This window comes from Trichomycterus rosablanca, chromosome 5 (genome assembly GCF_030014385.1).
Source record: "Trichomycterus rosablanca isolate fTriRos1 chromosome 5, fTriRos1.hap1, whole genome shotgun sequence".
NCBI lineage: Eukaryota > Metazoa > Chordata > Actinopteri > Siluriformes > Trichomycteridae > Trichomycterus > Trichomycterus rosablanca.
Window position 1 is genome coordinate 38,586,346 of NC_085992.1, and position 27,970 is coordinate 38,614,315.

Below are 27,970 nucleotides of genomic sequence, written 5' to 3' on the forward strand. Positions count from 1 at the left end.
ATATCACACGATGATAAATCAGACTATAAATAGATTCAGTCAGTGCAGTACTATAAAGGTGAGAAAGTAAAGTCAGATCCATGAAACAGACATGCTTTTAGATCCTGGCCGGCTTGTATGATGACAGGATTTCCTTCAGTGTTTTATCAGGAGTGTTGGAGAGCTTGTTCATATACGTGAGCCGCCTCTGCAGCAGTGTGTATCTGGCTCTGTCTCTGCGTGTTCACAGCTGGAGCTCTGTAATCCACAGCACATGCTGGTCATCCTTTCCTCCTTCTCTCTCAGCTTTGCTTTCACGCTTTCCTCACTGGCATCATCCATCAGCTGAAAGAGGCTTTTAGAGGCTTAGCAAGGCTGTTTAGATGCACTTGTGTCGTTCAGAAAGTGCACAGAGGCCTGCAAGCATTTTTGATTTTATTTCAAGGCAGACGTCTTGACGATGTTCTGCATAATTTAGTCCCGAGTTGCAGTTTAAGGTGTTCATCAAGGTATCACATGATTCTAACACTGTGTTATATAGGATTTAATTCATTGTTCGTTTCTGTTGGTGCGGCGACACGGTGGCTAAATGGGTAGCACTGTCGTCTCACAGCTAGACGGTCCTGGGTTTGTTTGAGCGTCTGGGTCCTTTCTATGAGGAGTTTGCATGTTCTCCCCATGTCTGTGTTGGTTTCCTCTCACAGTCCAAAGACATGCAAGTGAGGTGAACTGGAGATACAAAATAGTCCAAAACTGTATTTGACATTTAACTTGAACTGATGAATCGTGTGCAACCAGTAACTACTAGGGCTGGCACCGATCCGATACTCTGTATCGGTCCTATATTGGCCCAAATCACTGGATCAGATATCGGAAGAAAAAAACATGTAATCTGATCCGATATTGTTGCTTAATGTAAATAACACTTAATGTAAATAAGGCCATCGTTTGTGTGTAAAGCAAATAACACACGAAGATACGTTCCAACAGAGTGCCGTTTATTGCCACTCACTCTTGATGACATCATTAACATGTGTCACTGATCTGCAACTCATCTGCAACAGCCATTCAAAATTAAACTTTTAGCATTTTAAAAAATCATCTACTACTGCCACATCTAAACACACCGTTTAAACACAATAAAAATCGCTTTATAAATGATAAATTGCTAAAGATAAGAAAAACATATCTTGTCCCGGCTTGGAGATCTCTCACATCCTCAACGATTAATCCATTAGTGTTATGAAATAAAACAAACAACACCGTTTCTCGTTTTCCTCTTCAAAATCCAGCAGGTTTGTAATAAGCGTGCTTTGGTTTTTAATAAACCAAAAAAACGACAGAACTTTAACGGAAAATCTCAACTCTGCGTCAATTCTAATTGGTCCATCGCGTTTGATTGACATCCACATCTTCCAATTATAGACACTTTTGTTAAACAAGCCAAAAATGCTGCTAAATGTTCTGTGTGAAAGTTCAAATAAAAACAGCAGTTTTGCATAAGTGATGTTGTAGGTAGGGCTGTCGCGCTAACCGCAATTTTGAAATATCGCGGTATAGACCAGCCAACCGCAGGGCATGCCAAGCAACCGCAACACCGCGGTGTTCACGTTTTTTCTTTCTTTCTTCTATTTTTTTTTGTTTATATTGTTGCAGGGTCCATCTTGTTTTACGCTTACATTCGGGCGTAATAAATGTTAAATGAATTCATAATGAAAATGAGCTAGGAGCGTCATTTTCCCGCAACCTGTTCTCATGCGTTGCTGCTGAGTGTCAGGCTTTGTGTTTTAAAATGTAAACAATCGCAACAGGAATTATAGGCAAGTTTATTAATGATCAAATTGAGTTCACACTCAATAAATACTTGTAATTTAGACTATATTCAAACAGCCTTGGTGAACTAAAACACTTAATGACGGTTAATATGGCATTGCAGCCTGCAAATATTCTCTTTCTGGTCTTGCTGGAATGATTTAAATGTATTTTTTCGTTGAATAAAAATGTATTGAAACGAATAATAACTTGAAATGTAGTATATATTGTTATGTTAATTATACCTACTAAATAGATAGTTTGTCGCATTGTAAAGTCGCATGCAGGTACAGTACACGTGTATTAGTGTAACGAGCCCCATCAGAGAGAGTTTTAGTACCGAGGGGAACATCGCTACCCCACTCAGATCCTCTCTAAACCACATCAGATGAACGTGTTGGTTCTTCTAGCGCGCATAATAATGCAGGTTTAAACTCTTACAGACTTTATTATATTTCTTTTTTACCATATTTTGATTAGATGTGTATTTACAATATTTAGCCTAAACACTTTTTTTTTTTCGTTTCACACTGTATATCTAGCCTAGGAGCTAAATTTAAACCTTTTTTTAATAGAGAAAAGACGCGCATCCCTGCTCTGTTCTGTATTTAACATTAAACACGCATTTCATTGGTCTTAAAGCTGTCTCATCTTTGTCATTATAAAGCAATAATATACCGAATCATAGCCTAACAATAAAGCTTGTTTATATAGCTCTAAAATGCAGATTAATTAAGTAATTTTCAAAAAAAAAAAATATGGCGATATTACCGCATACCGCGATATTGAGACAGGTTGAATATCGCAAGGGGAAATTCTTTCACCGCGACAGCCCTAGTTGTAGGTTCTGTTTTTATTCCTGTAGAGTATTAGTTTTACAGTCTGAGCATTGTTATTTAGATAGCTAGTTTAACCATGGTGCATTGAGACGTGTATTATTACTGCTTAGTTGTTTGAGAGGAGAAATGACGGTATCGGACTGGTATCGGTATCGGCAGATAATCAATTTGCAGTATCGGTATCGGACATAAAAAAGTGGTATGGAGCCAGCCCTAGTAACTAACTGTCCTGTCATGAATGTAACCAAAGTGTGTAAAACATGACATTAAAATCCTAATAAATGAATAAATAAATTACCAAAAATCTTTACATACACAGAGCTATACCCCATTAGTTTAACTACTCATGTCAGCACCTTGACCAGATCGAATTTGCTTTTTTGCTCAGTCACTCAGACATGGTCAGCTGTGTCTTTTAAGTGTCTGGTGAAGTCTGTACCGGCGCCAGTGAGATTTAATCTCAAGAGCTTTTTTAATTAATTAAATAATTTATTTATTATCTTTTTTTGGACGAATAAATAAATAAGCATGAATTAGGCTCTACTCCTTATAGGCAAGTAACAGAAATAAATCATCATGCTTGTATCAGGCTAAATAAAAACTAACATTAATTTATTTATTCACTGAAGGTTTTACCACTGGGTGGAAACCAGAGCACCTGTAGGAAACCCACACAGACATAGGGAGAACATGCCAACTCCACACAAAAACCAGAACCCAGACCGCTCCACCTGGGAATCAAACCCAGGACCTTCTTGCTGTAAGGCAGCAGTACTAACCACCGAGCCAATATGTCGCCATAAAAAGTAATAGTAATATTAATATTTGAAACACACTATATTGCTTCACAAACAAAACAAAAAAAAAAGACTTGCACTTGCACCCACTTATCCTCTACATTCCCTACATGTGGCCTTCAAGGCAATTATTTCACTTCTAACAACTACTTTACCCCGGTCAGGGTCGCATCGGGCCCGGTCTCACCTGTAAACACGTTGTGCAACGCAGGAACACAATGGACAGTAGACTACTGCATCACTCGAGCAGAAAGCAATCAGATTAAAGCCATTATACTGGCATATTAAAGACTTCTAACATTTTAATAAGATGAAAGATACTGACTTATATTCTAAAATACTGTCAACACTCATCTTTTCTTCAGTATTGTGTGTTTAATTTCTTTTACACATCTAAGAACTGGTAAGAGCTATCAAACTCACATCAGAAGGATTTCCAAGAATGTTATCTAACTCAGTTTGTGTCCATGCTCAATGAGATATGTTGGACAGATTAAAGGCTTTTATGTGCTAGATCATCAGTGCAGAAGAGCTGTATCAGAAGATAAGATATCAATTCTCATGTGGATAGGTACTTCACAGATGGAGGCAAATCGTGTTCAATGAATCGTCTGGGCACCTAAATGTTCGTTAGTTAAACCTATTTTTTCCATAAGAAATAATGTAAATAGAATTAATCCGTGCCAGACCTCCCAAACCCCCCTCTTACCTAACCTCTCTAATGTCTTAAACGGTCTTTCTTGTTATAAACACATTTCAGTAGGCTACAGTACGTGTGCTTTACTATACACCATAATAAATCTCCTTTTTTTATAAAATGTATCTACCAGAAACAACAATAACTCTCATATTTCTCTATTATCTCTATTTCTCCTTTATTTTAATAATGTTGTATTTTGTAGGTGTAATTGAACAAAAGAAAGAATACTTTACTTAGCGACTTCCTTCTTCTCTCTCACTCACTGTTTCCTCTGTCTGATACACAGTGACACTTACTGGCAAAAGTAATTATACAACACAATAAATAGTAATAGATTTTTTCATTTTCTCAACACAACTCTTTGTGGACATTTTAATATATAATTGTACAAAATATAAAGAAAACACCGATATATATATATATATATATATATATATATATATATATATATATATATATATATATATATACAGTGTATCACAAAAGTGAGTACACCCCTCACATTTCTGCAAATATTTCATTATATCTTTTCATGGGACAACACTATAGACATGAAACTTGGATATAACTTAGAGTAGTCAGTGTACAACTTGTATAGCAGTGTAGATTTACTGTCTTCTGAAAATAACTCAACACACAGCCATTAATGTCTAAATAGCTGGCAACATAAGTGAGTACACCCCACAGTGAACATGTCCAAATTGTGCCCAAATGTGTCGTTGTCCCTCCCTGGTGTCATGTGTCAAGGTCCCAGGTGTAAATGGGGAGCAGGGCTGTTAAATTTGGTGTTTTAAGTACAATTCTCTCATACTGGCCACTGGATATTCAACATGGCACCTCATGGCAAAGAACTCTCTGAGGATGTGAGAAATAGAATTGTTGCTCTCCACAAAGATGGCCTGGGCTATAAGAAGATTGCTAACACCCTGAAACTGAGCTACAGCATGGTGGCCAAGGTCATACAGCGGTTTTCCAGGACAGGTTCCACTCGGAACAGGCTTCGCCAGGGTCGACCAAAGAAGTGGAGTCCACGTGTTCGGCGTCATATCCAGAGGTTGGCTTTAAAAAAAAGACACATGAGTGCTGCCAGCATTGCTGCAGAGGTTGAAGACGTGGGAGGTCAGCCTGTCAGTGCTCAGACCATACGCCGCACACTGCATCAACTCGGTCTGCATGGCCGTCATCCCAGAAGGAAGCTGACGCACAAGAAAGCCCGCAAACAGTTTGCTGAAAACAAGCAGTCCAAGAACATGGATTACTGGAATGCCCTGTGGTCTGACGAGACCAAGATAAACTTGTTTGGCTCAGATGGTGTCCAGCATGTGTGGCGGCGCCCTGGTGAGAAGTACCAAGACAACTGTATCTTGCCTACAGTCAAGCATGGTGGTGGTAGCATCATGGTCTTGGGCTGCATGAGTGTTGCTGGCACTGGGGAGCTGCAGTTCATTGAGGGAAACATGAATTCCAACATGTACTGTGACATTCTGAAACAGAGCATGATCCCCTCACTTCGAAAACTGGGCCTCATGGCAGTTTTCCAACAGGATAACGACCCCAAACACAACCTCCAAGATGACAACTGCCTTGCTGAGGAAGCTGAAGGTAAAGGTGATGGACTAAACCCAATTGAGCACCTGTGGCGCATCCTCAAGTGGAAGGTGGAGGAGTTCAAGGTGTCTAACATCCACCAGCTCCGTGATGTCATCATGGAGGAGTGGAAGAGGATTCTAGTAGCAACCTGTGCAGCTCTGGTGAATTCCATGCCCAGGAGGGTTAATAGAATAGAATAGAATAGAATAGAATGCCTTTATTGTCATTGCACAGTGCACAACGAAATTTTTTGAGCATCTCCTTGACGGTACATGTATGTACACACAGACATATATATACACATGTATTTACAAAATAAACATATACACATCTAGATACAGAAATAAACGTGTGGTTTTAAGAACTTTCCAGAAAAGAAAAGAAGAAGAAGGTTATTGCACGGTCTCTATAAATTGCACATTATTTCCTAGGATGTAAAGTTTGATAGTTTAGTGTTTTTATGGCGGAGGGGTAAAAGCTTTTCAGGAGTCTGGAAGTACGGGCCTTGCTGGATAAGGCAGTGCTGGATAATAATGGTGGTCACACAAAATATTGACACTTTGGGCACAATTTGGACATGTTCACTGTGGGGTGTACTCACTTATGTTGCAGCCATTTAGACATTAATGGCTGTGTGTTGAGTTATTTTCAGAAGACAGTAAATCTACACTGCTATACAAGCTGTACACTGACTACTCTAAGTTATATCCAAGTTTTATTTCTATAGTGTTGTCCCATGAAAAGATATAATAAAATATTTGCAGAAATGTGAGGGGTGTACTCACTTTTGTGATACACTGTATATATATATATATAATGTGTGTGTGTGTGTGTGTGTGTGTTTATATGTACATATATATATGTACATATATATATATACTGGTGCTGGTCATAAAATTAGAATATCATGAAAAAGTTGATTTATTTCAGTAATTCCATTCAAAAAGTGAAACTCGTATATTATATTAATTCATTACACACAGACTGATATATATTTCAAATGTTTATTTATTTTAATGTTGATGATTATAACTGACAACTACACTGTGTTCCAAATTATTATGCAAAAAGTGTTTAGGAGTGATAAGGTAAGAATTTTTTTGTTTGTCAGTTAAACTCATTGATGGTGATGTGTGTCAGGGCTCTTTATATCACTGAAAGCAATTGCAGACACCTGTGCTAATTAGTTTGGCAGGTGTGTCCAATTAAAGGCAAGACTACTTAAGAAGGCTGTCCCACATTATTAAGCAGCCTACATTTTCAGCCAAAAGGGGAAAGAAAAAGGATGTGTCGGCTGCTGAGAAGCAACAAATTGTGGAGTGTTTAGGTCAAGGCATGACTACAATCAACATTGCCAAGACACTTCATCGTGATCATCGCACAATCAAGAAGTATGTAGCTGATTCAGAGCACACACGTGTGCGTGCTGATAAGGGAAAATTGAGGACTCTTTCCAACAGGCAATTACGTCAGGTTAAAAGAGCAGCTGCAAAAATGCCTTGTCATAGCAGCAGACAAGTTTTTGAAACTGCTGGTGCCTCCAACGTCCCCCGAACAACAAGATGCAGGGTCCTTCAGAGGTTTGCAGCTGTGCGTAAGCCATCCTGTCGACCTCCTCTATCCACTGCACACAAGCAGAAACGGCTCCAGTGGGCCAAACAATACATGAAGACTGACTTCAAAACTGTTTTGTTCACCGATGAGTGCCGTGCAACGCTCGATGGTCCAGATGGATGGAGTGGAGGATGCCTGGTTGATGGACACCCCATGCAAACAAGGCTACGGCGCCAACAAGGAGGAGGTGGAGTAATGTTTTGGGCTGGAATCATGGGGAGAGAGATTGTCGGCCCCTTTAGGATCCCTGAAGGGGTAAAGATGACCTCCATAATGTATGTGGAGTTTCTCAAACAGCACTTCCTGCCATGGTTCAAGAAGAAGAACCGTGCATTCCGCAGCAAGATCATTTTCATGCATGATAATGCACTGTCTCATGCTGCAAAGAACACATCTGCATCTCTGGCTGCTATGGGCATAAAAGGGGACAAACTTATGGTGTGGCCCCCATGCTCCCCTGACCTCAACCCCATTGAGAACCTCTGGAGCATCATCAAAAGGAGTGTCTATGATGGCGGAAGGCAGTTCACATCTAAGCAACAGCTCTGGGAGAGAATTCTGTCCTCATGCAAAACAATTGAAGCAGATACCATCCAAAACCTGATAAATTCAATGGACGAGAGAGTTCAGAAGCTCCTTTTGAACAAGGGGTCCTATGTGCAAATGTAACATCACCTAGAATAAAGTTTTGACTTGAAAACTGTTTGATTTCAGTTTGTAATAACCTGCTAATGCTTATAATTTCACAAATGACCATTTTTTTGTTCTTTATAAAAATGAAAAGGTTGAAAACTCTGCTGTGCATAATAATTTGGAACATGCATTTTGAGTGCATTTTGAGTGTTTTATTTTTTTTTTAAATATACTGTTATCATTGGCAGTTTGTTCAAAAACCTTTCAATTGTACTCTAATAGTTGATGACTGGAAAATTACAATGACTGCAATTCATATAGGTAATTTTGGAAAATCTGAGAAAATATTATTTGCATAATAATTTGGAACACAGTGTAATGAAAACCCCAAATTCAGTATCTCAGTAAATTAGAATATTACTTAAGACCAATACAAAAAAAGGATTTTTAGAAATGTTGGCCAACTGAAAAGTATGAACATGAAAAGTATAAGCATGTACAGCACTCAATACTTTTGCCTGGATTACTGCAGCAATGCGGCGTGGCATGGAGTCCATCAGTCTGTGGCACTGCTCAGGTGTTATGAGAGCCCAGGTTGCTCTGATAGTGGCCTTCAGCTCTTCTGAATTGTTGGGTCTGGCGTATCGCATCTTCCTTTTCACAATACCCCATAGATTTTCTATGGGGTTAAGGTCAGGCGAGTTTGCTGGCCAATTAAGAACAGAGATACCATGGTCCTTAAACCAGGTACTGGTAGCTTTGGTACTGTGTGCAGGTGCCAAGTCCTGTTGGAAAATGAAATCTGCATCTCCATAAAGTTGGTCAGCAGCAGGAAGCATGAAGTGCTCTAAAACTTCCTGGTAGACGGCTGCGTTGACCTTGGACCTCAGAAAACACAGTGGACCAACACCAGCAGATGACATGGCACTCCAAACCATCACTGACTGTGGAAACTTTACACTGGACCTCAAGCAACGTGGATTCTGTGCCTCTCCTCTCTTCCTCCAGACTCTGGGACCTTGATTTCCAAAGGTAATGCAAAATGTACTTTCATCAGAGAACATGACTTTGGACCACTCAGCAGTCCTTTTTGTCTTTAGCCCAAGCGAGATGCTTCTGACGCTGTCTCTTGTTCAAGAGTGGCTTGACACAAGGAATGCGACGGCTGAAACCCATGTCTTGCATACGTGTGTGCGTGGTGGTTCTTGAAGCACTGACTCCAGCTGCAGTCCACTCCTTGTGAATCTCCCCCACATTTTTGAATGGGTTTTGTTTCACAATCCTCTCCAGGGTGTGGTTATCCCTATTGCTTGTACACTTTTTTCTACCACATCTTTTCCTTCCCTTCGCCTCTCTATTAATGTGCTTGGACACAGAGCTCTGTGAACAGCCAGCCTCTTTAGCAATGACCTTTTGTGTCTTGCCCTCCTTGTACAAGGTGTCAATGGTCGTCTTTTGGACAACTGTCAAGTCAGCAGTCTTCCCCATGATTGTGTAGCCTACAGAACTAGACTGAGAGACCATTTAAAGGCCTTTGCAGGTGTTTTGAGTTAATTAGCTGATTAGAGTGTGGCACCAGGTGTCTTCAATATTGTACCTTGTCACAATATTCTAATTTTCTGAGATACTGAATTTGGGGTTTTCATTAGTTGTCAGTTATAATCATCAACATTAAAAGAAATAAACATTTGAAATATATCAGTCTGTGTGTAATAAATGAATATAATATCCAAGTTTCACTTTTTGAATAGAATTACTTAAATAAATGAACTTTTTCTTGATATTCAAATTTTATGACCAGCACCAGTATATCTATCTATCTATCTATCTATCTATCTATCTATCTATCTATCTATCTATCTATCTATCTATCTATCTATCTATCTATCTATCTATCTATCCATCTATCCATCCATCCATCCATCCATCCATCCATCCATCCATCCATCCATCCATCCATCCATCCATCCATCCATCCATCTATATATATAGGAAGAGACGGTTGGAGTCAACTTGTTCGTGACGTCACATGTTTCACGAATTTCTGTTTGTTAACAATAAGTTGAAAAAGATCGCTCGTAACCCAAAATGTTTGTATGGTAAACTGTTCATAACTCAAGGGTCTACTGTACTAGCATAGTAACAGTCATTTTTACACACTTTGGTTACATTCTAGACTTATCAGTTCAAGTTTAATGTCAAACAGTCACTGACAGTTTTGTATCTCCAATTCACCTCGCTTACACGTCTTTGGACTGTGGGAGGAAACCAGAGCTCCCGAAGAAAACCCACACAGATATGGGGAGAACATGCAAACTCAACACAGAAAGGACCTGGACCGCTTTACCTGGGGATCGAACCCAGGACCTTTTTGCTGTGATGCTACCCACGCAGCCATCGCGTCGCCCTCAAGAAGCCTTCCAGTACATGTGTTGGAGTAGTAGAATAACAGCAGTCACAACAGTCTGCAGCAGTTCATGGTGGGGATAGTGCTAGTGGCAAATGATTTGTAACAGGGAATTAGGGGTGACTATATTGGGATAAAAGAGGGGGGAAAAATCTGTAATTACCTTCTAATAAAGATTTACTTGTCCCAGTGCTACAATAGTAAACACATGTTTCACGGCTATTTGATTAGCTGGACCTACCTTGTTTATATACTGTTAGCTGCTTCAGGTTCTCCTACCATTTACTCTTTATAGACTGAACATGCAGAAGCTAATAAATCACATTTGTTTGTGCTTTTTAATCATTGCAGAATCACTGCCATTAACACAGAGTTGATATTTTTGGGTTCCTGTTCATTGGTCCGTCTCTATTTAACATATTTCTAATACTTTTGACAGATTTGGTCTGCTATTACATTGCACATTAATGCTGTGCAGGAGTAGATGTAATTTGGCGAAGGCGAGTTAGAGTTCCAGTTAATTAAGTGCTACTCAGTGGAGTCAGAATGAACGGTGAAGTATTTTGAAGGCTGAGAATCTTTACTATGATTTAATGATCATTTGAGTTTCGGATAGCAGATGTCTCTGCCTGTCTTTACACAGGGCTAAAGTTTAACCCAAAATTAGAAAAAGTTAGGACAGTATGGAAAATAATATAATAACGAACCAACTAACTAACTAAATAAATAAATAATGAACTAAAAAAGGGCACGGTGGCTCGGTGGGTAGCACTGTCACCTTAAAGCAAGAAGGTCCAGGGTTTGATCCCCACGTGGAGCGGTCTGGGTCCTTTCTGTGCGGAGTTTGCATGTTCTCCCCGTGTCTGCGTGGGTTCCCTCCGTGAGCTCCGGTTTCCTCTCACAGTCCAAAAACATGCAGTCAGGTTAATTAGAGACACTGAATTGCCCTATAGGTGAATGTGTGTGTGTGTGTGTCTGCCCTGCGATGGACTGGCGCCCCATCCAGGGTTTTTCTGTGTGCCTTGTGCCCATTGAAAAGCTAGGGTAGGCTCCAGTACCCACCGTGACCCTAATTGGATAAGCGGTTAAGAAAGTGAGTGAATGAGTGAACTAAAAAACTAACTAACTAAATAAATAAATAATGAACTAAAGAACTAACTAACTGAATACATAAATAAATAAATAAATAATGAACTGAACAACTAACTAACTAAATAAATAAAAAATGAACTAAAGAACTAACTAACTAAACAAACTAACTAACTAAATAAATGATAAACTAAAGAACTAACTAACTAAAAGCTAACTAAACTAACTAAATAAATAAATAATAAACTAAAGAACTAACTAACTAACTAAATAAATAATGAACTAACTAAATAAATAAATAATGAACTAAATAACTAACTAAATAATAAACTAAAGAACTAACTAACTGAACTAACTAACTAAATAAATAAATAATGAACTAAAGAACTAACTAACTAAATAAATAAATAATGAACTAAATAACTTAGTAACCAAATAACTAACCAACTAAATAATAAACTAAAGAACTAACTAACTAAACTAACTAACTAGCTAAATAAATAAATAATGAACTAAAGAACTAAGTAACCAAATAACTAACTAACTAAATAAATAAATAATGAACTAAAGAATTAACTAATTCATTCATTCATTCATAATGTCCAAGTGTATTTTAACTGTTGTGAGAAGGAGTAAAAACATTACAATTTGGTAAATCCTTTACTGTCCCAACTTTTTTGGAATGTTCTAAAATGCAGAAATGGTTGTATATAAACAAATAAAATTGTGATTTGAAATAGTTTGGGTTCATACTGTCTGCAATCAAATAAAAGTAAATATAGGAAATGTATTTATTATTTAATTGTTAATTTGTTTATTGTTATTATTATTATTATTATATTATTATTATACATTTATTTATTATTAATAGTATATTATTTTTCACTTTATTTTATCATTGTTATTTTATTTATTTATTTATTATTATATTTATTTATTATCTATATATGATTTATTATTATATATTTTTAGTATTATTTTTTATTTTATTATTGTTATTATTGTATTTATTTATTTATTTTTTGCATTTGCTATACTGTTTTTTTCTGCTTTGGGTTGTATTGAAAGCTTTTCTAATTAGTAAGGTTAGATTTTTCATACACATTTACATTCCTCTGGAGCGAACGTTCATTCATGCTCAGGGCTATTCAACAGAAGGTCACCTGTCAAATTTCTGAATTGTCAGGCCATACGTGCCCAGAGATTAAAACCATTGAGTGCTAAAGAACGTAGCTGTCATCTGCAACTTTTAATTCTAAGGGTGTGTTTATACTTGTCAGCTATAAAAACGCTTGGTCGGTCGGTCAGTCTTGCGTTCTGGAACTGGAACTTGTTGTCCTGCTGTGTGATCGGTGACACCATCGTGATCGTCCATATTTAATGGGAAAATGATCTGCTGCTTCTCACCTGGCAACAGGTGTTTAGTTGTGAGCTATGCGGAGGGGGAAACCTTATCTCTACCTGTGTGTGTGTGTGTGTGGCATCTGTTACCTTTTTTTACACTAATTAAATACTAATTGGTGTGTGTGTGTGTGTGTGTGTGTTACACACCAATTACATTGTCTTTTATTACAACCATACCCCACTTTAATCATATATTAATGGATTTTCTTTGATCTCTGATCTCTGATCTGGTCTTAAAGCTTTGAAATTTACCCCACCTTTACATCCAAATGCATACCTAAAACCTCTATCAACATAGTTTTTTTTTATGCTAGAACCCAAGCCGGATTAATTTTTCAGCAGATATGCCCATGTCAGGATGTTGCCAACACCTTTGACAACTTACAGATCTGAATGTTAGAACATAAAAAAAAACATGAAATCATGAAAGCAGCTTCTTTTTTAGTCAGACTTACCCCTACTTTATCCAAGCACGTCTTATCCTTTATGATGACACCTGCAACTGATTAAAATGCATCCACACGGCTGGTTTTAAGTCTGCCACCTCACCACATTGCCAAGTTCCTTCCATTGGCCAGCTCAAACTGCCTGCATTAGATTTAAAACAATGCGGGCCTACAAAGCCAACACAGAACCAGACTCGTACTACCTAAAAGCACATACCAAGTCTCTTGATATCCTTACCCATGTTTTATAAGATCCTGGTTTTAGACTCTGCTGCTGTAATGGATTGATGACATGTAGGATAAATATAGGCACTAGTGTAAGATACTCAGCAATAAAACATCATGTAAATGTAATGTAAATGGTAGATGTTTTTGGTGTAAGCACTGTAGTCACGTTTTATAAGAGATGGTGGCAAGCAGATGTTTAAATTTATCTAACTAAAACAAATACGTAAAACAAGTTGGAGTTTGATTCAATTGGATTTAGGCAGGACAGAAAAGCAGTAAGCAGGAAAATAAATCAATGAAGGAATAAATAAATAAATAAATAAATGAGTGAGTAAGTAACGAAAGAAAGAAAGAAAGAAAGAAAGAAAGAAAGAAAGAAAGAAAGAAAGAAAGAAAGAAAGAAAGAAAGAAAGAAAGAAAGAAAGAAAGAAAGAAAAAGGAAAAAAAGGCAAGCACAAATGACATGCTTACAAACAAAGGATAGGCAAAAAGGTAAAAAATAAAATAAAAATAACAATTAGGATAGGTAAAAAGGTAAAAGAAAAAATTAAATACAATAAATAAATTAAGAATTAAATAACAATAAATAAATGCATAAACAAATAAATAAATAATGATCATTACAGGTAAAAAGGTAAAAGAAAAAAATAACTAAAAAATAAATAAATAAAAAATGAAATAACAATGAATAAATAAATAATAATTAGGATGGTTAAAAAGGTAAAAGAAAAAATTCAATTAAAAAAATAAATAAAGAAAATACAATAAATAAATGAAGAATGAAATAACAATAAATAAATAAATGAATAAATAAATAAATAAATAAATAATTAAATTAATAAATGAATTAATATAGGAAAAGTAAAAAGATAAAATAAATAAATAATAAAATACAATTAATAAATAAAAAATGACAACAGCAATTAAATAAATAATAATTAGGATAGGTAAAAAGGAAAAATAATATTAAACAAAATAAAATAATAAAATACAATAAATAAATAAATAAATAATGACATAATAAATAAATAAATAATTCTAACATTATTATAAATGAATAGTATGATACTTATACTTATTTCTTTATTTTTATTAGGATTGTAACGTCATGTTTTACACTTTGTTTACATTCATGACAGGGCGGGTAGTTACTGGTTAAACAAGATTCATCAGTTTACATTCAAACACATCGCAGGCAATTATCTCCAGTATCTCCAATTCCTTTAACTTGCATGTGTTATTTTTGGGAGAAAACCCATGCAGACACCAGGAGAACATGCAAACTCGACACATAAAGGACCCGAACTGCTCCACCTGGGAACTGAACTTAGGACTTTCTTGCTGTGAGGCGACAGTACTACCCACTGAGCCACCATGCTACCCAGTGCTAACAATAAAGAGAAACAAACACGAACAAACTGACTAAATATGTTACGCTTTGTCTGGCAGTGTAGGTTCTTTGTGTTGGGCTTATGTATGCTGAAAGTACAATTTGTTTTAAAGTTCTGCACTTAAAGCAGTAGAATTGCATTATGTTATTTTGATCATATAAAAAACGATGGTGGTGAATTTGCACCCCCAGCTAAACTCTTTCTTTCCCCTGTTGAGCTCATTCCAACACATGTGCGTATGCATGTGACATTTCCATTCTAGAAAAAAGTTCTCATCTCTTTCTGCTTCCATCACACACTTCTTTAATAATAAACCAGTGTACAATGTCTGTGATTGTCTCTGCTGCTAATCAGTATCTAACTGTAACTAAATTCATTCTCATTGTTAAACTGAAATTCTTGTCTCTCAGACAGCCTACTTATCTTTTCAATGCCAACTTTTCAGTCTCGTGCTATGCTTCTCATTCTCTTTTCTTCTCTTTTCTCTTCCTTTGCTGCTGACACTAACCCTGTCTCTGACATAGACTGGCAGTATGAGGGTAAGGCGCCTTTTTTTTCTTCTTATCATTTTCATTTTTCCTCTTTTGTTGCTGAACAAAAGCAACAGAATCTTTCACATTCAGGTCCAAAGTGTCGGACCCTTCTGCTCCTTTTTAGTATGTTTGTTGTCCTGCAGCAATCCACGCTTCTTAAAGCTAAAACAGCTCTAAATGGGTAATGTCTGTAGATTGTGCTTTTGTCTGATCTGAAGTAACACAGCCTGAGGTTCCACATGCACTGTTATTCCTCCAGAAATCTCCTACCAGCTCAATTCTTACTATATATTCCAGCATTCACCGAAAGATATTAGGATCTCAGGATGAGGTGTGGAAGGGCCACATAAATACTCTTAAGTCGCATTTAGCAGGGTTAGATATTTACTGAGTTCAATCAGAGTTCAGGAATGGCTCGTGAATGCTGTGAAAGGATTGAGGATATGAATTGCTAAGCTAAGATGACATATTTGTAAATATAAATAAATAAAAAATACAAGTAAATGAATTAATAAACTAATTAAACAAACAAAATAAAAATAAATACAACTACTACTACTACTACTAATAATAATAATAATGATAATTACAACAACAGCAATAATACTACTAATAATAATAATTACAACAGCAATAATACTACTAATAATAATAATTACAACAGCAATAATAATAATAATAATAATTACAACAGCAATAATAATAATAATAATAATAATAATTTCAACAACAAAACAATAATAATAATAATAATTACAACAGCAATAATACTAATAATAATAATAATTACAACAGCAATAATAATAATAATAATAATAATTTCAACAACAAAACAATAATAATAATAATTTTAACAGCAACGACAAAACCAATAATAATAATAATAATAATCATAATAATAATAATAATAATTTCAACAACAACAAAACAACAACAACAATAATAATAATCATTGTACCTTTTCCCATAACGTTGGCAAATGTTGATCAATTTTCAAAAGTCTTTCACTGTTGGACACAACAACGAGGTCATTTCACCTATTTAAAATATTGGTTACCATGACAACCATTTGTATTTTCACTCAACAGCAGCAGGCGACAATATTATAATACAAGATAAAATGATTTTATAACCACTGATGCTAGAATTTTAATTACAAACTTGTATCTGATTAAGGGTTATACATTGTATAAGATTACTTGCTGAATTTGTAAGAGAAAAACTGGAATAAAAGGTGGACTGAGATCAGTGAAACTACTATTTACAAAAGTCGAAGTGAAGCGGACAGCTGAAAAACGCAACAACATTGACAGCATAGACAGCGTAGCGCAAGTTCAAGAACTAAAAAGGACAAACCTCAGAGTAATTGTGAAAATTATCTTTTTGCCAGCTACTGTAGCTACATGCTTAAAGTGTGGCTTAATATATAATTATTATTATGTTACAAATAAACAGTAAATTGTGAGTGCAACAGTGAAAGAATTTTGAAAATTGATCAACATTATCAAGTTATGTTATATACGTACAGTATATATACACACTGATCAGCCATAACATTAAAACCACTTCCTTGTTTCTACACACAATGTCCATTTTATCGGCTTCAATTACCATGTAGAAGCACTTTGTAGTTCTACAATTACTGACTGTAGTCCATCTGTTTCTCTGCATGCTTTGTTAGTCCCCTTTCATGCTGTTCTTTAATGGTCAGGACTCTCCCAGGACCACTACAGAGTAGGTATTATTTGGGTGGTGGATCATTCTCAGCACTGCAGTGACAATGACATGGTGGTGGTGTGTTAGTGTGTGTTGTGCTGGTATGAGTGGATTAGACACTCCTACCTATCATCTTTACCCATCACTTTTCTACATAGTCACTTTCCAATGCATTTTTCCCAGCGTCGTACCAACTTTTTAATGCCATCAGCAATAATATTGGTTGTGCGTGTAGCCACTGATGCACCGCTGCTTTCACATCATCTTCACATGAAATTTTTTTTCCACTTAAAGCTTCTTTGAGCTGTTCAAAAAGGTGGAAATCAAGTGGCGCTAAATCCAAACTGTAAGGTCTCTCTCAGCAAATTGTGTATATAGTGGTAAAAAAAACCCTTAATAAAATACCTCAGAGACTGGATTATTTTTTGTCTGCAGGGAACGATCACACTCACAAAGTCTTACATGGAAACTTGAGAGTGTGATAAGAGAGAAAGAAAACAATCACTCTTATATACCTCCATTGTGTATCCCTGCAGGACAGGAGAACATTCCACTGTTAACAGAGATTTCTTAGCTAGAACATAGGAACTGGTCTAAACCAGCTAGAACTGGGTTTTGAAGGTCATACAGTGCAATTGCACTTCTTGTCACGTACGCCACTTTACAGTAACATTTCACTGTAACAGTATTCTTGGAAATACTGTACATGGCAATCATGCCCTTGGCATCTCTACACGTTCTGAGTATCAGTTCATTATATATTAATATTTAATACTAAAAGATAGATAGATAGATAGATAGATAGATAGATAGATAGATAGATAGATAGATAGATAGACACAGTTGTATTTTTACTATGGTAAACAGATATTGTAATGTCAGCATAATGTAATTATTTCTGTATAATGTCTCATACATCTGCTGTCTTTGAAATCTGTATATAATGATCACACTGCTTATTAATGAGGCAAGTGATTACAGCCCCCAGTTCCCTCCAGTGTCTATAAATGTGTACATTAACTACACATTATGAATGGGTGCTTTTGATAATATATATAAAAAGATAATATTAGAGAGGTGCCAGTGTCGCAGATCTGGTAGAGTACAAGCCAATTAGGGTCCAAAGGTTCTGTATTTAAATCTCACCAGTCTCTCACCAGTGGTCACTTATTGGTTGCTAATATTGATATGCTCAATGGGGCTTAACACCAAGCCAAATTATTGACCAGCTTATTGGATCTCACACTGTGTACAGACTATTCAACCTCAATGTTAATTTACAAAACCACCTATACGGAAAATGTCAATTTATTTATTTATTAGGATTTTAACGTCATGTTTTACACACTGGTTACATTCATGACAGAAATTGTAGTTACTCATTACACAAGATTCATCAGTTCACACAGTCATGGATGATTTTGTATCTTCAATTCACCTCACTTGCATGTCTTTAGACTGTGGGAGGAAACCGGAGCTCCCGGAGGAAACCCACGCAGACATGGGGAGAACATGCAAACTCCACACAGAAAGGACCTAGACCGCCCCACCTGGGGATCAAACCCAGGACCTTCTTGCTCTGAGACGACAGTGCTACCCACTTAGCCACCGTGCTGCAAAAATGTCTGTTTACACCGATCAGCCATAACATTAAACCCATCTCCTTGTTTCTACACTTACTGTCCATTTTATTGGCTTTACTTACCATACAGAAGCACTTTGTAGTTCTACAATTACTGACTGTAGTCCATCTGTTTCTCTGCGTGCTTTGTTAGCCCCCTTTCATGCTGTTCTTCAATAGTCAGGACTCTCCCAGGACCACCACAGAGCAGATATTATTTGTGTTACGTGGGGGGAAAAAGGAGGACCCAAGATGCAGAGTTAAATAACAAAAAGTTTATTAATAAAAGTAAACAAATAATAATCAGGGATATAACGTTTTAACAAAGGAAAATGAAACCGAGTCGCGAATCCCCATCGCAACTTGCGAGGCCGTCGCGACCGGCATTGCAGGACAGGAGCTTCTCCATAGAGGAAATTAGAGAATAACCCGAACTCGCCGTCGCAATGTCCGGGGACAGGTGGCTCTGTCACTAGTCGCACCATGCTGTCACCAGGCAGAAGCTCACCTATAGGAAACAAGAGAATGATCCGGACCCGCGTCCGCGCAGTCCGAGGAAACCGGTGGCTCTGTCACTAGTCGCACCATGCTGTCACCAGGCAGAAGCTCACCTATAGGAAACAAGAGAATGATCCGGACCCGCGTCCGCGCAGTCCGTGGAAACCGGTGGCTCTGTCACTAGTCGCACCATGCTGTCACCAGGCAGAAACTCACCTCTAGGAAACAAGAAACACACCAAACTCGCCGTCGCGATGTTCGGGGAAACGGATGGCTTGAACGTCAGCCGCAGCTAGAATGCAACCAATCCGTTTAACGCAAGGAACACACCGAACTCGCCGTCGCGTCGTTCGGAGAGATGGCTGTATTCCCAATAATCTTAAGCTTAAGCGGCGGGGGAAAAACAGCCAACCCGGAGCGCTTGCATAACGGGTTCGCAGGCTGAATTCCCAAAGACCGCTTAAGCGGCGGGGGAGAACAGCCAACCCGTATAGTGCAAGGAACACACCCGGGAGCGCTTGCATAACGGGCTCATGGGCTGAATTCCCAAAGACCGCATAAGCGGCGGGGGAAAACAGCCAACCCGTATAGTGCAAGGAACACGCCGAACTCGCCGTCGCGTCGTTCGGGGAATCGGATGGTTTGTCACCAAGCCGAAGCTGGAATGAAACCAACCCGTATTGTGCAAGGAACACGCCGAACTCGCCGTCGCAAAGTTCGGAGAGCCTGATGGCTAGGTCACCAACCACACCTTGCTGTGGCTGGGACTGAAAAAACAAAAAGCAACCAAACCAAACGAAACAGGGCTAAAGGCATGACAACCTGTGGCTGCATGGTGCCTGCTTAAATAAGCAGGTGCAGCTGCAGGTCGTCAGCCTTAATTAGGAGACCTCTAATTTAAGGCCTTTGTTCCAGAGGATCTGTAATTCCTGCAACGCCGGGGACCAAGGTAGGTTAACCCCAACGCCGCAGGAAACCTTACAATTTGGGTGGTGGATCATTCTCAGCACTGCAGTGACACTGACATGGTGGTGGTGTGTTAGTGTGTGTTGTGCTGGTATGAGTGGATAAGACACAGCAGTGCTGATGAAGTTTTGAAACACCTCACTGTCACTGCTGGACTGAGAATAGTCCACCAACCAAAAATATATTCAGCCAACAGTGCCCTGTGGGCAGCGTCATGTGACCACTGATGAAGGTCTAGAACAGAGGTCACTAACAGGCGGACCGCGGTCCGGGTCCGGACCCAGAAGCTGTCCCATACGGACCCGGACCTATAGCCAAAACAGAAAGTTATTATTTGAAACCTGACGGAGCGCTTCTATTTTAACCGGCGCAGCTTTTGTAGTCTTTACGGTAGCGGTTTAGCGGATGAGAACCAATCACGTGACATGCACGCCAATCAAGTCTGTGCATTCCAGCCGGTAAACACTGCGACTGCAGTGCAGACAGTTGAGAGAGTTAGAGGCGAGTTAAAAAGAGAAAAAGACGAGTGAGACAGGAGACAAATGGCGCTCTCCAAAAAAGAAACGTGTACAGCAAAAATACAGCATTTAATCCGTGATGGAGAGACTAATTTCTGTTTTTACTTCCCACTGGAGCACAATTTATTTTTATTTTCTCTTAATTTGATAAGAGAAAGGTTTGATAAGGTGGGGCGGCCCGGGTCCTCTCTGTGTGTGCATGTTCTCCCCGTGTCCGCATGGGTTTCCTTCGGTGCTCCGGTTTCCTCCCACAGTCCAAAAACATGCAAGTGAGGTGTATTGGAGATACTAAATTGTCCATGACTGTGTTCGATATAACCTTGTGACCTGATGAATCTTGTGTAATGAGTAACTACCGTTCCTGTCATGAATGTAACCAAAGTGTAAAACATGACGTTAAAATCCTAATAAATAAACAGACATTTGATTTGACAGTTATTGATAACATGCAGATGTTGATACAACTACTAGGCTACATTATACTATATTGTATTGTATATATTGTATATATGTTATAGTGGTTAAGGTACTGGACTAATAAACAGAAGGTTGCCGGTTCAAGCCCCACCACCACCAAGTTGCCACTGTTGGGTCCCTGAGCAAGGCCCTTAACCCTCAATTGCTCATTGTGTTCCGCTCATTGTGTAAGTCGCTTTGGATAAAAGCGTCTGCTAAATGCTGAAAATGTAAATGTAAATATCAATATATTTACATTATATATACAGTATATACAGTGTATCACAAAAGTGAGTACACCCCTCACATTTCTGCAAATATTTCATTATATCTTTTCATGGGACAACACTATAGAAATAAAACTTGGATATAACTTAGAGTAGTCAGTGTACAACTTGTATAGCAGTGTATATTTACTGTCTTCTGAAAATAACTCAACACACAGCCATTAATGTCTAAATGGCTGGCAACATAAGTGAGTACACCCCACAGTAAACATGTCCAAATTGTGCCCAAAGTGTCAATATTTTGTGTGACCACCATTATTATCCAGCACTGCCTTAACCCTCCTGGGCATGGAATTCACCAGAGCTGCACAGGTTGCTACTGGAATCCTCTTCCACTCCTCCATGATGACATCACGGAGCTGGTGGATGTTAGACACCTTGAACTCCTCCACCTTCCACTTGAGGATGCCCCACAGGTGCTCAATTGGGTTTAGTCCATCACCTTTACCTTCAGCTTCCTCAGCAAGGCAGTTGTCATCTTGGAGGTTGTGTTTGGGGTCGTTATCCTGTTGGAAAACTGCCATGAGGCCCAGTTTTCGAAGGGAGGGGATCATGCTCTGTTTCAGAATGTCACAGTACATGTTGGAATTCATGTTTCCCTCAATGAACCGCAGCTCCCCAGTGCCAGCAACACTCATGCAGCCCAAGACCATGATGCTACCACCACCATGCTTGACTGTAGGCAAGATACAGTTGTCTTGGTACTTCTCACCAGGGCGCCGCCACACATGCTGGACACCATCTGAGCCAAACAAGTTTATCTTGGTCTCGTCAGACCACAGGGCATTCCAGTAATCCATGTTCTTGGACTGCTTGTCTTCAGCAAACTGTTTGCGGGCTTTCTTGTGCGTCAGCTTCCTTCTGGGATGACGACCATGCAGACCGAGTTGATGCAGTGAGCGGCGTATGGTCTGAGCACTGACAGGCTGACCTTCCACGTCTTCAACCTCTGCAGCAATGCTGGCAGCACTCATGTGTCTATTTTTTAAAGCCAACCTCTGGATATGACGCCGAACACGTGGACTCAACTTCTTTGGTCGACCCTGGCGAAGCCTGTTCCGAGTGGAACCTGTCCTGGAAAACCGCTGTATGACCTTGGCCACCATGCTGTAGCTCAGTTTCATTGTGTTAGCAATCTTCTTATAGCCCAGGCCATCTTTGTGGAGAGCAACAATTCTATTTCTCACATCCTCAGAGAGTTCTTTGCCATGAGGTGCCATGTTGAATATCCAGTGGCCAGTATGAGAGAATTGTACCCAAAACACCAAATTTAACAGCCCTGCTCCCCATTTACACCTGGGACCTTGACACATGACACCAGGGAGGGACAACGACACATTTGGGCACAATTTGGACATGTTCACTGTGGGGTGTACTCACTTATGTTGCCAGCTATTTAGACATTAATGGCTGTGTGTTGAGTTATTTTCAGAAGACAGTAAATCTACACTGCTATACAAGTTGTACACTGACTACTCTAAGTTATATCCAAGTTTCATGTCTATAGTGTTGTCCCATGAAAAGATATAATGAAATATTTGCAGAAATGTGAGGGGTGTACTCACTTTTGTGATACACTGTATATATATATATATATATATATATATATATATATATATATATATAGTTAAACATTCCGGACCTTTGCTTCAAGAAATTTTCTCTAACTGGACCCCTTTAAATTTTAGTTGAATACCCCTGGTCTAGAAGATGACCAACTCAAACAGCAGCAATAGATGAGCGATCGTCTCTGACTTTACATCTACAAGGTTGACCAACTAGGTAGGAGTGTCTAATAGAGTGGACAGTGAGTGGACATGGTATTTAAAAACTCCAGCAGGGCTGCTGTGTCTGATCCACTCATACCAGCACAACACACACTAACACACCACCACCATGTCAGTGTCACTGCAGTGCTGAGAATGATCCTTCATCTAAATAATACCCACTCTGTAGTGGTCCTGTGGGGGGTCCTGATCATTGAAGAACAGGGTGAAAAGTATGTAGAGAAACAGATGGACTACAGTTAATAATTTTAGAACTACAAAGTCCTTCTATATGGTAAGTGGAGCTGATAAAATGGACAGTGAGTGTAGAAACCAGGAGGTGGTTTTAATGTTATGGCTGATCAGTGTATGTAGTCAGGCACATCGTTGGTTAAAATCTGCTAAGTATGAATGTAAGTCTGTATTTGTTCATCTTTGTTTAATTATTTATTGATGTATTTTTACAGAATGTAAGTTGTATCGCTCAGGCCCACCTGCTACCATCGTCACCATTGATGAAGAAAGTCCAAATGGTATGTAGTTTATTCCAGTTTATTTGGCTTATTTACTGTGTAAAGCTGATTCCTCTTCTATACTGCTGCTGTCTTCACCAGGACATTTCCAGCATTCATCAAAAAATGAATTTATGTCGATGGTTTTAATAAAAATGCAGAAAGCTTTGCCTTGGCGATCTATCACGAAAGTTCACCGGTGTTGAATGTTAAATAGAACCAGAGATGGGGACTTGTTTCGAACTCCTACTCGTTTCAAATGACTCAGACTTGACTGGTGACTCGCAAAAAATTACTTGTGGACAGCAAAAGTCAGCAACATTAGTTATGTGTGACAATTATATATATATATATATATATATATATTATAAAATATCCAACATCATTTTCTGCTCGTGACTTGTGACTTGACTCATATTTTGTGACTTGTGAACATCTCTGAATAGAACGCAGTCAGATCTAGCTGTGTGTCAATTCGAGGCGTTCTGGAGTTTCAGTCATTTACATCACTGTTAAATGAGATTGAGAAAACTCAAGTCCCTGGTGCCAACTCACATCCTCAGTGCTAAAAATCTAGGGCAACTCACAGTAAGACTTAGCTTGACAAGCTATCTGTGTGTACACACGTCTATCAGGTTGGCAGTTTTACACTTATGAGTATTCATGTGTGTCTGTTCTGGTCATGTGATCGCTGGTTACAGCGGAGAATACATTAACACGTAACAAACCAGAACCTCATGTCAGTGCGCTTTCTGACAGTTGCCAAAAATGTCCTTAATTTAAATATTGTAAAAAACAAAAACAAAAAAGTGCTTTTGAATGACACCAAAATATTTTTACTTGTTTGTGCTTTGTTCAAGCTGGTTATGTATTACAAATCAGAAAAAGTTGGGACAGCATGGAAAATGCGAGCAATAAAAAAAAAAACACATTCACAGTCAATCTTATATTTACTTTGACTTTTATTTGATTGCAGACAGGATGAACCTGAGATATTTCATGTTTTATCTGCTCAACTTCATTTCATTTATTAATAAACATCCATTCCTGCATTTCAGGCCTGCAACACATTTTAAAAAAAGTTGGGACAGTAAAGCATTTACCACTTTGTAATGTTGCCATTCCTTTTCGCCACACTTAAAAGACGTTTTGGCACCGAGGATACCAAGTGATTTAGTGTATCAGCTTTTATTTTGTTCCATTCTTCCTGCAGTACGGGGTCGTCATTGTCGCATTTTCCGTTTAAAAATTCTCCACACATTCTCTATTGGGGACAGGTCAGGACTGCAGGCAGGCCAGTCCAGTACCCGTTCCCTCTTCTTCCGCAGCCATGCCTTTGTAATGTGTGCAGCATGCGGTTTTGCATTGTCTTGTTGAAAAATGCATGGACGTCCCTGGGAAAGATGACGTCTTGAAGGCAGCATATGTTGCTCTAAGATCTCAATGTACTTTTCTGCATTAATGCTGCCATCACAGAAGTGTAAATGACCTTTGCCAAGGGCACTGACATGACAGACCCTGGCTTTTGGACTTGTTGCTGATAACAGTCTGGATGGTCCTTTTCGTCTTTGGTCCGGAGCACACGGCGTAAATTTTTTTCCAAAAAAGACCTGGAATACTGATTCATCTGACCACAATACACGTTTCCACTGTGTGATGGTCCATCCTAGATGCCTCAGAGCCCAGAGAAGTTGACGCCGCTTCTGGACATGGTTAACATAAGGCGTCTTTCTTTGCACAGTAAAGTTTTAAGTGGCATTTGTGCATGCAACTCTGTATTGTAGTGCTTGACAAAGGTTTGCCAAACTAATCCCTCACCCATGTGGTTATATCAGCTATTGTTGAGTGGTGGTTCTTGATGCAGTGCCGTCTGAAGGATCGAAGATCACGGGCGATCAGCTTAAGCTTGTGCTCTTGGCCTTTATGCACTGAAATTCCTTACGATTCCTTGAATTGTTTAATGATATTATGCACTGTAGAGAGATAAATATGCAAATCCCTTCCAATCTTTCTTTGAGGTACATTGTTTTTAAACATTTCAATCATTTTCTCACACATTTGCTGATAAACTGGAGATCCTCTGATCATCTTTGCTCATCAAAGACTCAGCCTTTCCTGGATGCTGCTTTTGTACCAAACCATAATTACAATCACCTGTTCACATCACCTGTTGGAATCACATCATTATTTAGTTTTTTCACCATATTACTAGCCCTAAATTGCCCCTGTCCCAACTTTTTTTGGAATGTGTTTCAGGCAGACAAAACATGAAATATCTCAGGTTTAAACTGTCTGCAATCAAATAAAAGTCAAAGTAAATGTAATGAACTCTGCATTTTTATTTTTATTGCATTTTCCATGCTGTCCCAACTTTTTCTGATTTGGGGTTGTATTTGTCCACCACTTGTTTCAATGTACCACTTTGTCACAGTAGCACTGGTGTAAGGTTGAAACCCCAATCAGTTTACCCATCATAATGTGCAATATTCATGCATTCATAAATGATCTGTTGAATCTTGGCTCATCATGTTGCGTGATGTTTTAACGTTTTTTTATAGTAACAGTTGTGTGGTGATCCCCAGGGCTCGCTGCTGAACCATCATCATTGTGTAGGGATCATAATCACTGAGCAGAACTACCTGTTCTGTGGTCCTGTGTGAATGGTATGATTGGCAGTGTGTGTGTGTGTGAGAGGATAGCGAATGTGTGTTGGCGTGTAAGGCTACAGATGGTGTTTTGTTGTTGTGGCAGCACGTCTGGGCCATATTAACACACAAATCATCTCCGCGCGGGCAACGCTACACTGCACTATACACCGATAATGCCTGCCAGGACTCCAGCGCAGCTCTAGCATCCAACCATGCGTTTGACAACACTGTCTGTGTGTCTGGGTGACAGGTGCTGGCTACTTCATGCAAAGCTTCCTGTACACAGTCCTTCTTCTTGCTTTTTGCCTTTTAGGCTCATCAGTCAAAATTTGGGAGCGGATTTGAAGCAGCACCTTTCGGCTGGCACTTGAATAAATGCTAGGAAATGTGATTTTGGCCATGTGTTAGCAAGGCAGATTAGTGAGTTTAATGACTATGATTTGCTCAGTCTGGATTGTTGTTTGTTTTTGTAATGAGATTATCACATGTTGTTCAAATCGAGGGGGTTGGAAATATTTCTGTTTCTTATTCTACTAAAGTTCTTATATAGGAGCACTTTGTAGTTCTACAATTACTGACTGTAGTCCATCTGTTTCTCTACATACTGTTTTGGCTTGCTTTCACCCTGTTCTTCAATGGTCAGGACTCTCCCAGGACCACTACAGAGCAGGTATTATTTGGGTGGTGGATCATTCTCAGCACTGCAGTGACACTAACATGGTGGTGGTGTGTTAGTGTGTGTTGTGCTGGTATGAGTGAATAAGACACAGCAGCGCTGCTGGAGTTTTTAAACACCTCACTGTCATTGCTGGACTGAGAATAGTCCACCAACCAAAAATATATCCAGCCAACAGCTCCCTGTGGGCTGTGTCCTGTGACCACTGATGAAGGTCTAGAAGATGACCAACTCAAACAGCAGCAATAGATGAACGATCATCTCTGACTTTACATCTACAAGGTGGACCTTCAAATTGGAGTGTCTAATAGAGTGGACAGTGAGTGGACACGGTATTTAAAAACTCCTGCAGCGCTGCTGTGTCTGATCCACTCATACCAGCACAACACACACTAACACACCACCACCATGTCAGTGTCACTGCAGTGCTGAAAATGATCCACCACCTAAATAATACCTGCTCTGTGGGGGTCCCGACCATTGAAGAACAAGGTGAAAGCAGGCTAAAAAAGTATGTAAAGAAACAGATGGACTACAGTCAGTAATTGTGGAACTACAAAGTGCTCCTATATGGTAAGTGGAGCTGATAAAATGGACAGTGAGTGTTGAAACAAGGAGGTGGTTTAATGTTATGGCTGATTGGTGTATATATATATATATACTAGGGCTGTCGAAGTTAACGCGATAATAACGCATTAACGCAACCTCAATTTAACGCGATTAAAAAAATTAGTGCCATTAACGCAAATTCTAGTTCATGTTGACACTTGACTGGTAGAACAAACGTTTTAATGTCGGACTTGCCACCGTTTTTCATTTGCGGTTTGTTAACAAAATGTAACCG

General features: G+C 38.7%; 1 protein-coding gene across 1 annotated transcript in view; it reads left to right on the top strand.

The window, feature by feature from the left end:
- pcdh15a (protocadherin-related 15a) overlaps positions 1–27,970 on the top strand; it is a 483,603-nt gene that overhangs the window by 110,550 nt on the left and 345,083 nt on the right. Inside the window, exons 3-4 of the mRNA XM_062995172.1 lie at positions 15,454–15,468; positions 23,758–23,823. Of these exons, the coding sequence (XP_062851242.1) occupies positions 15,454–15,468; positions 23,758–23,823 (81 nt within the window). The remainder of the gene's footprint in view (positions 1–15,453; positions 15,469–23,757; positions 23,824–27,970) is intronic.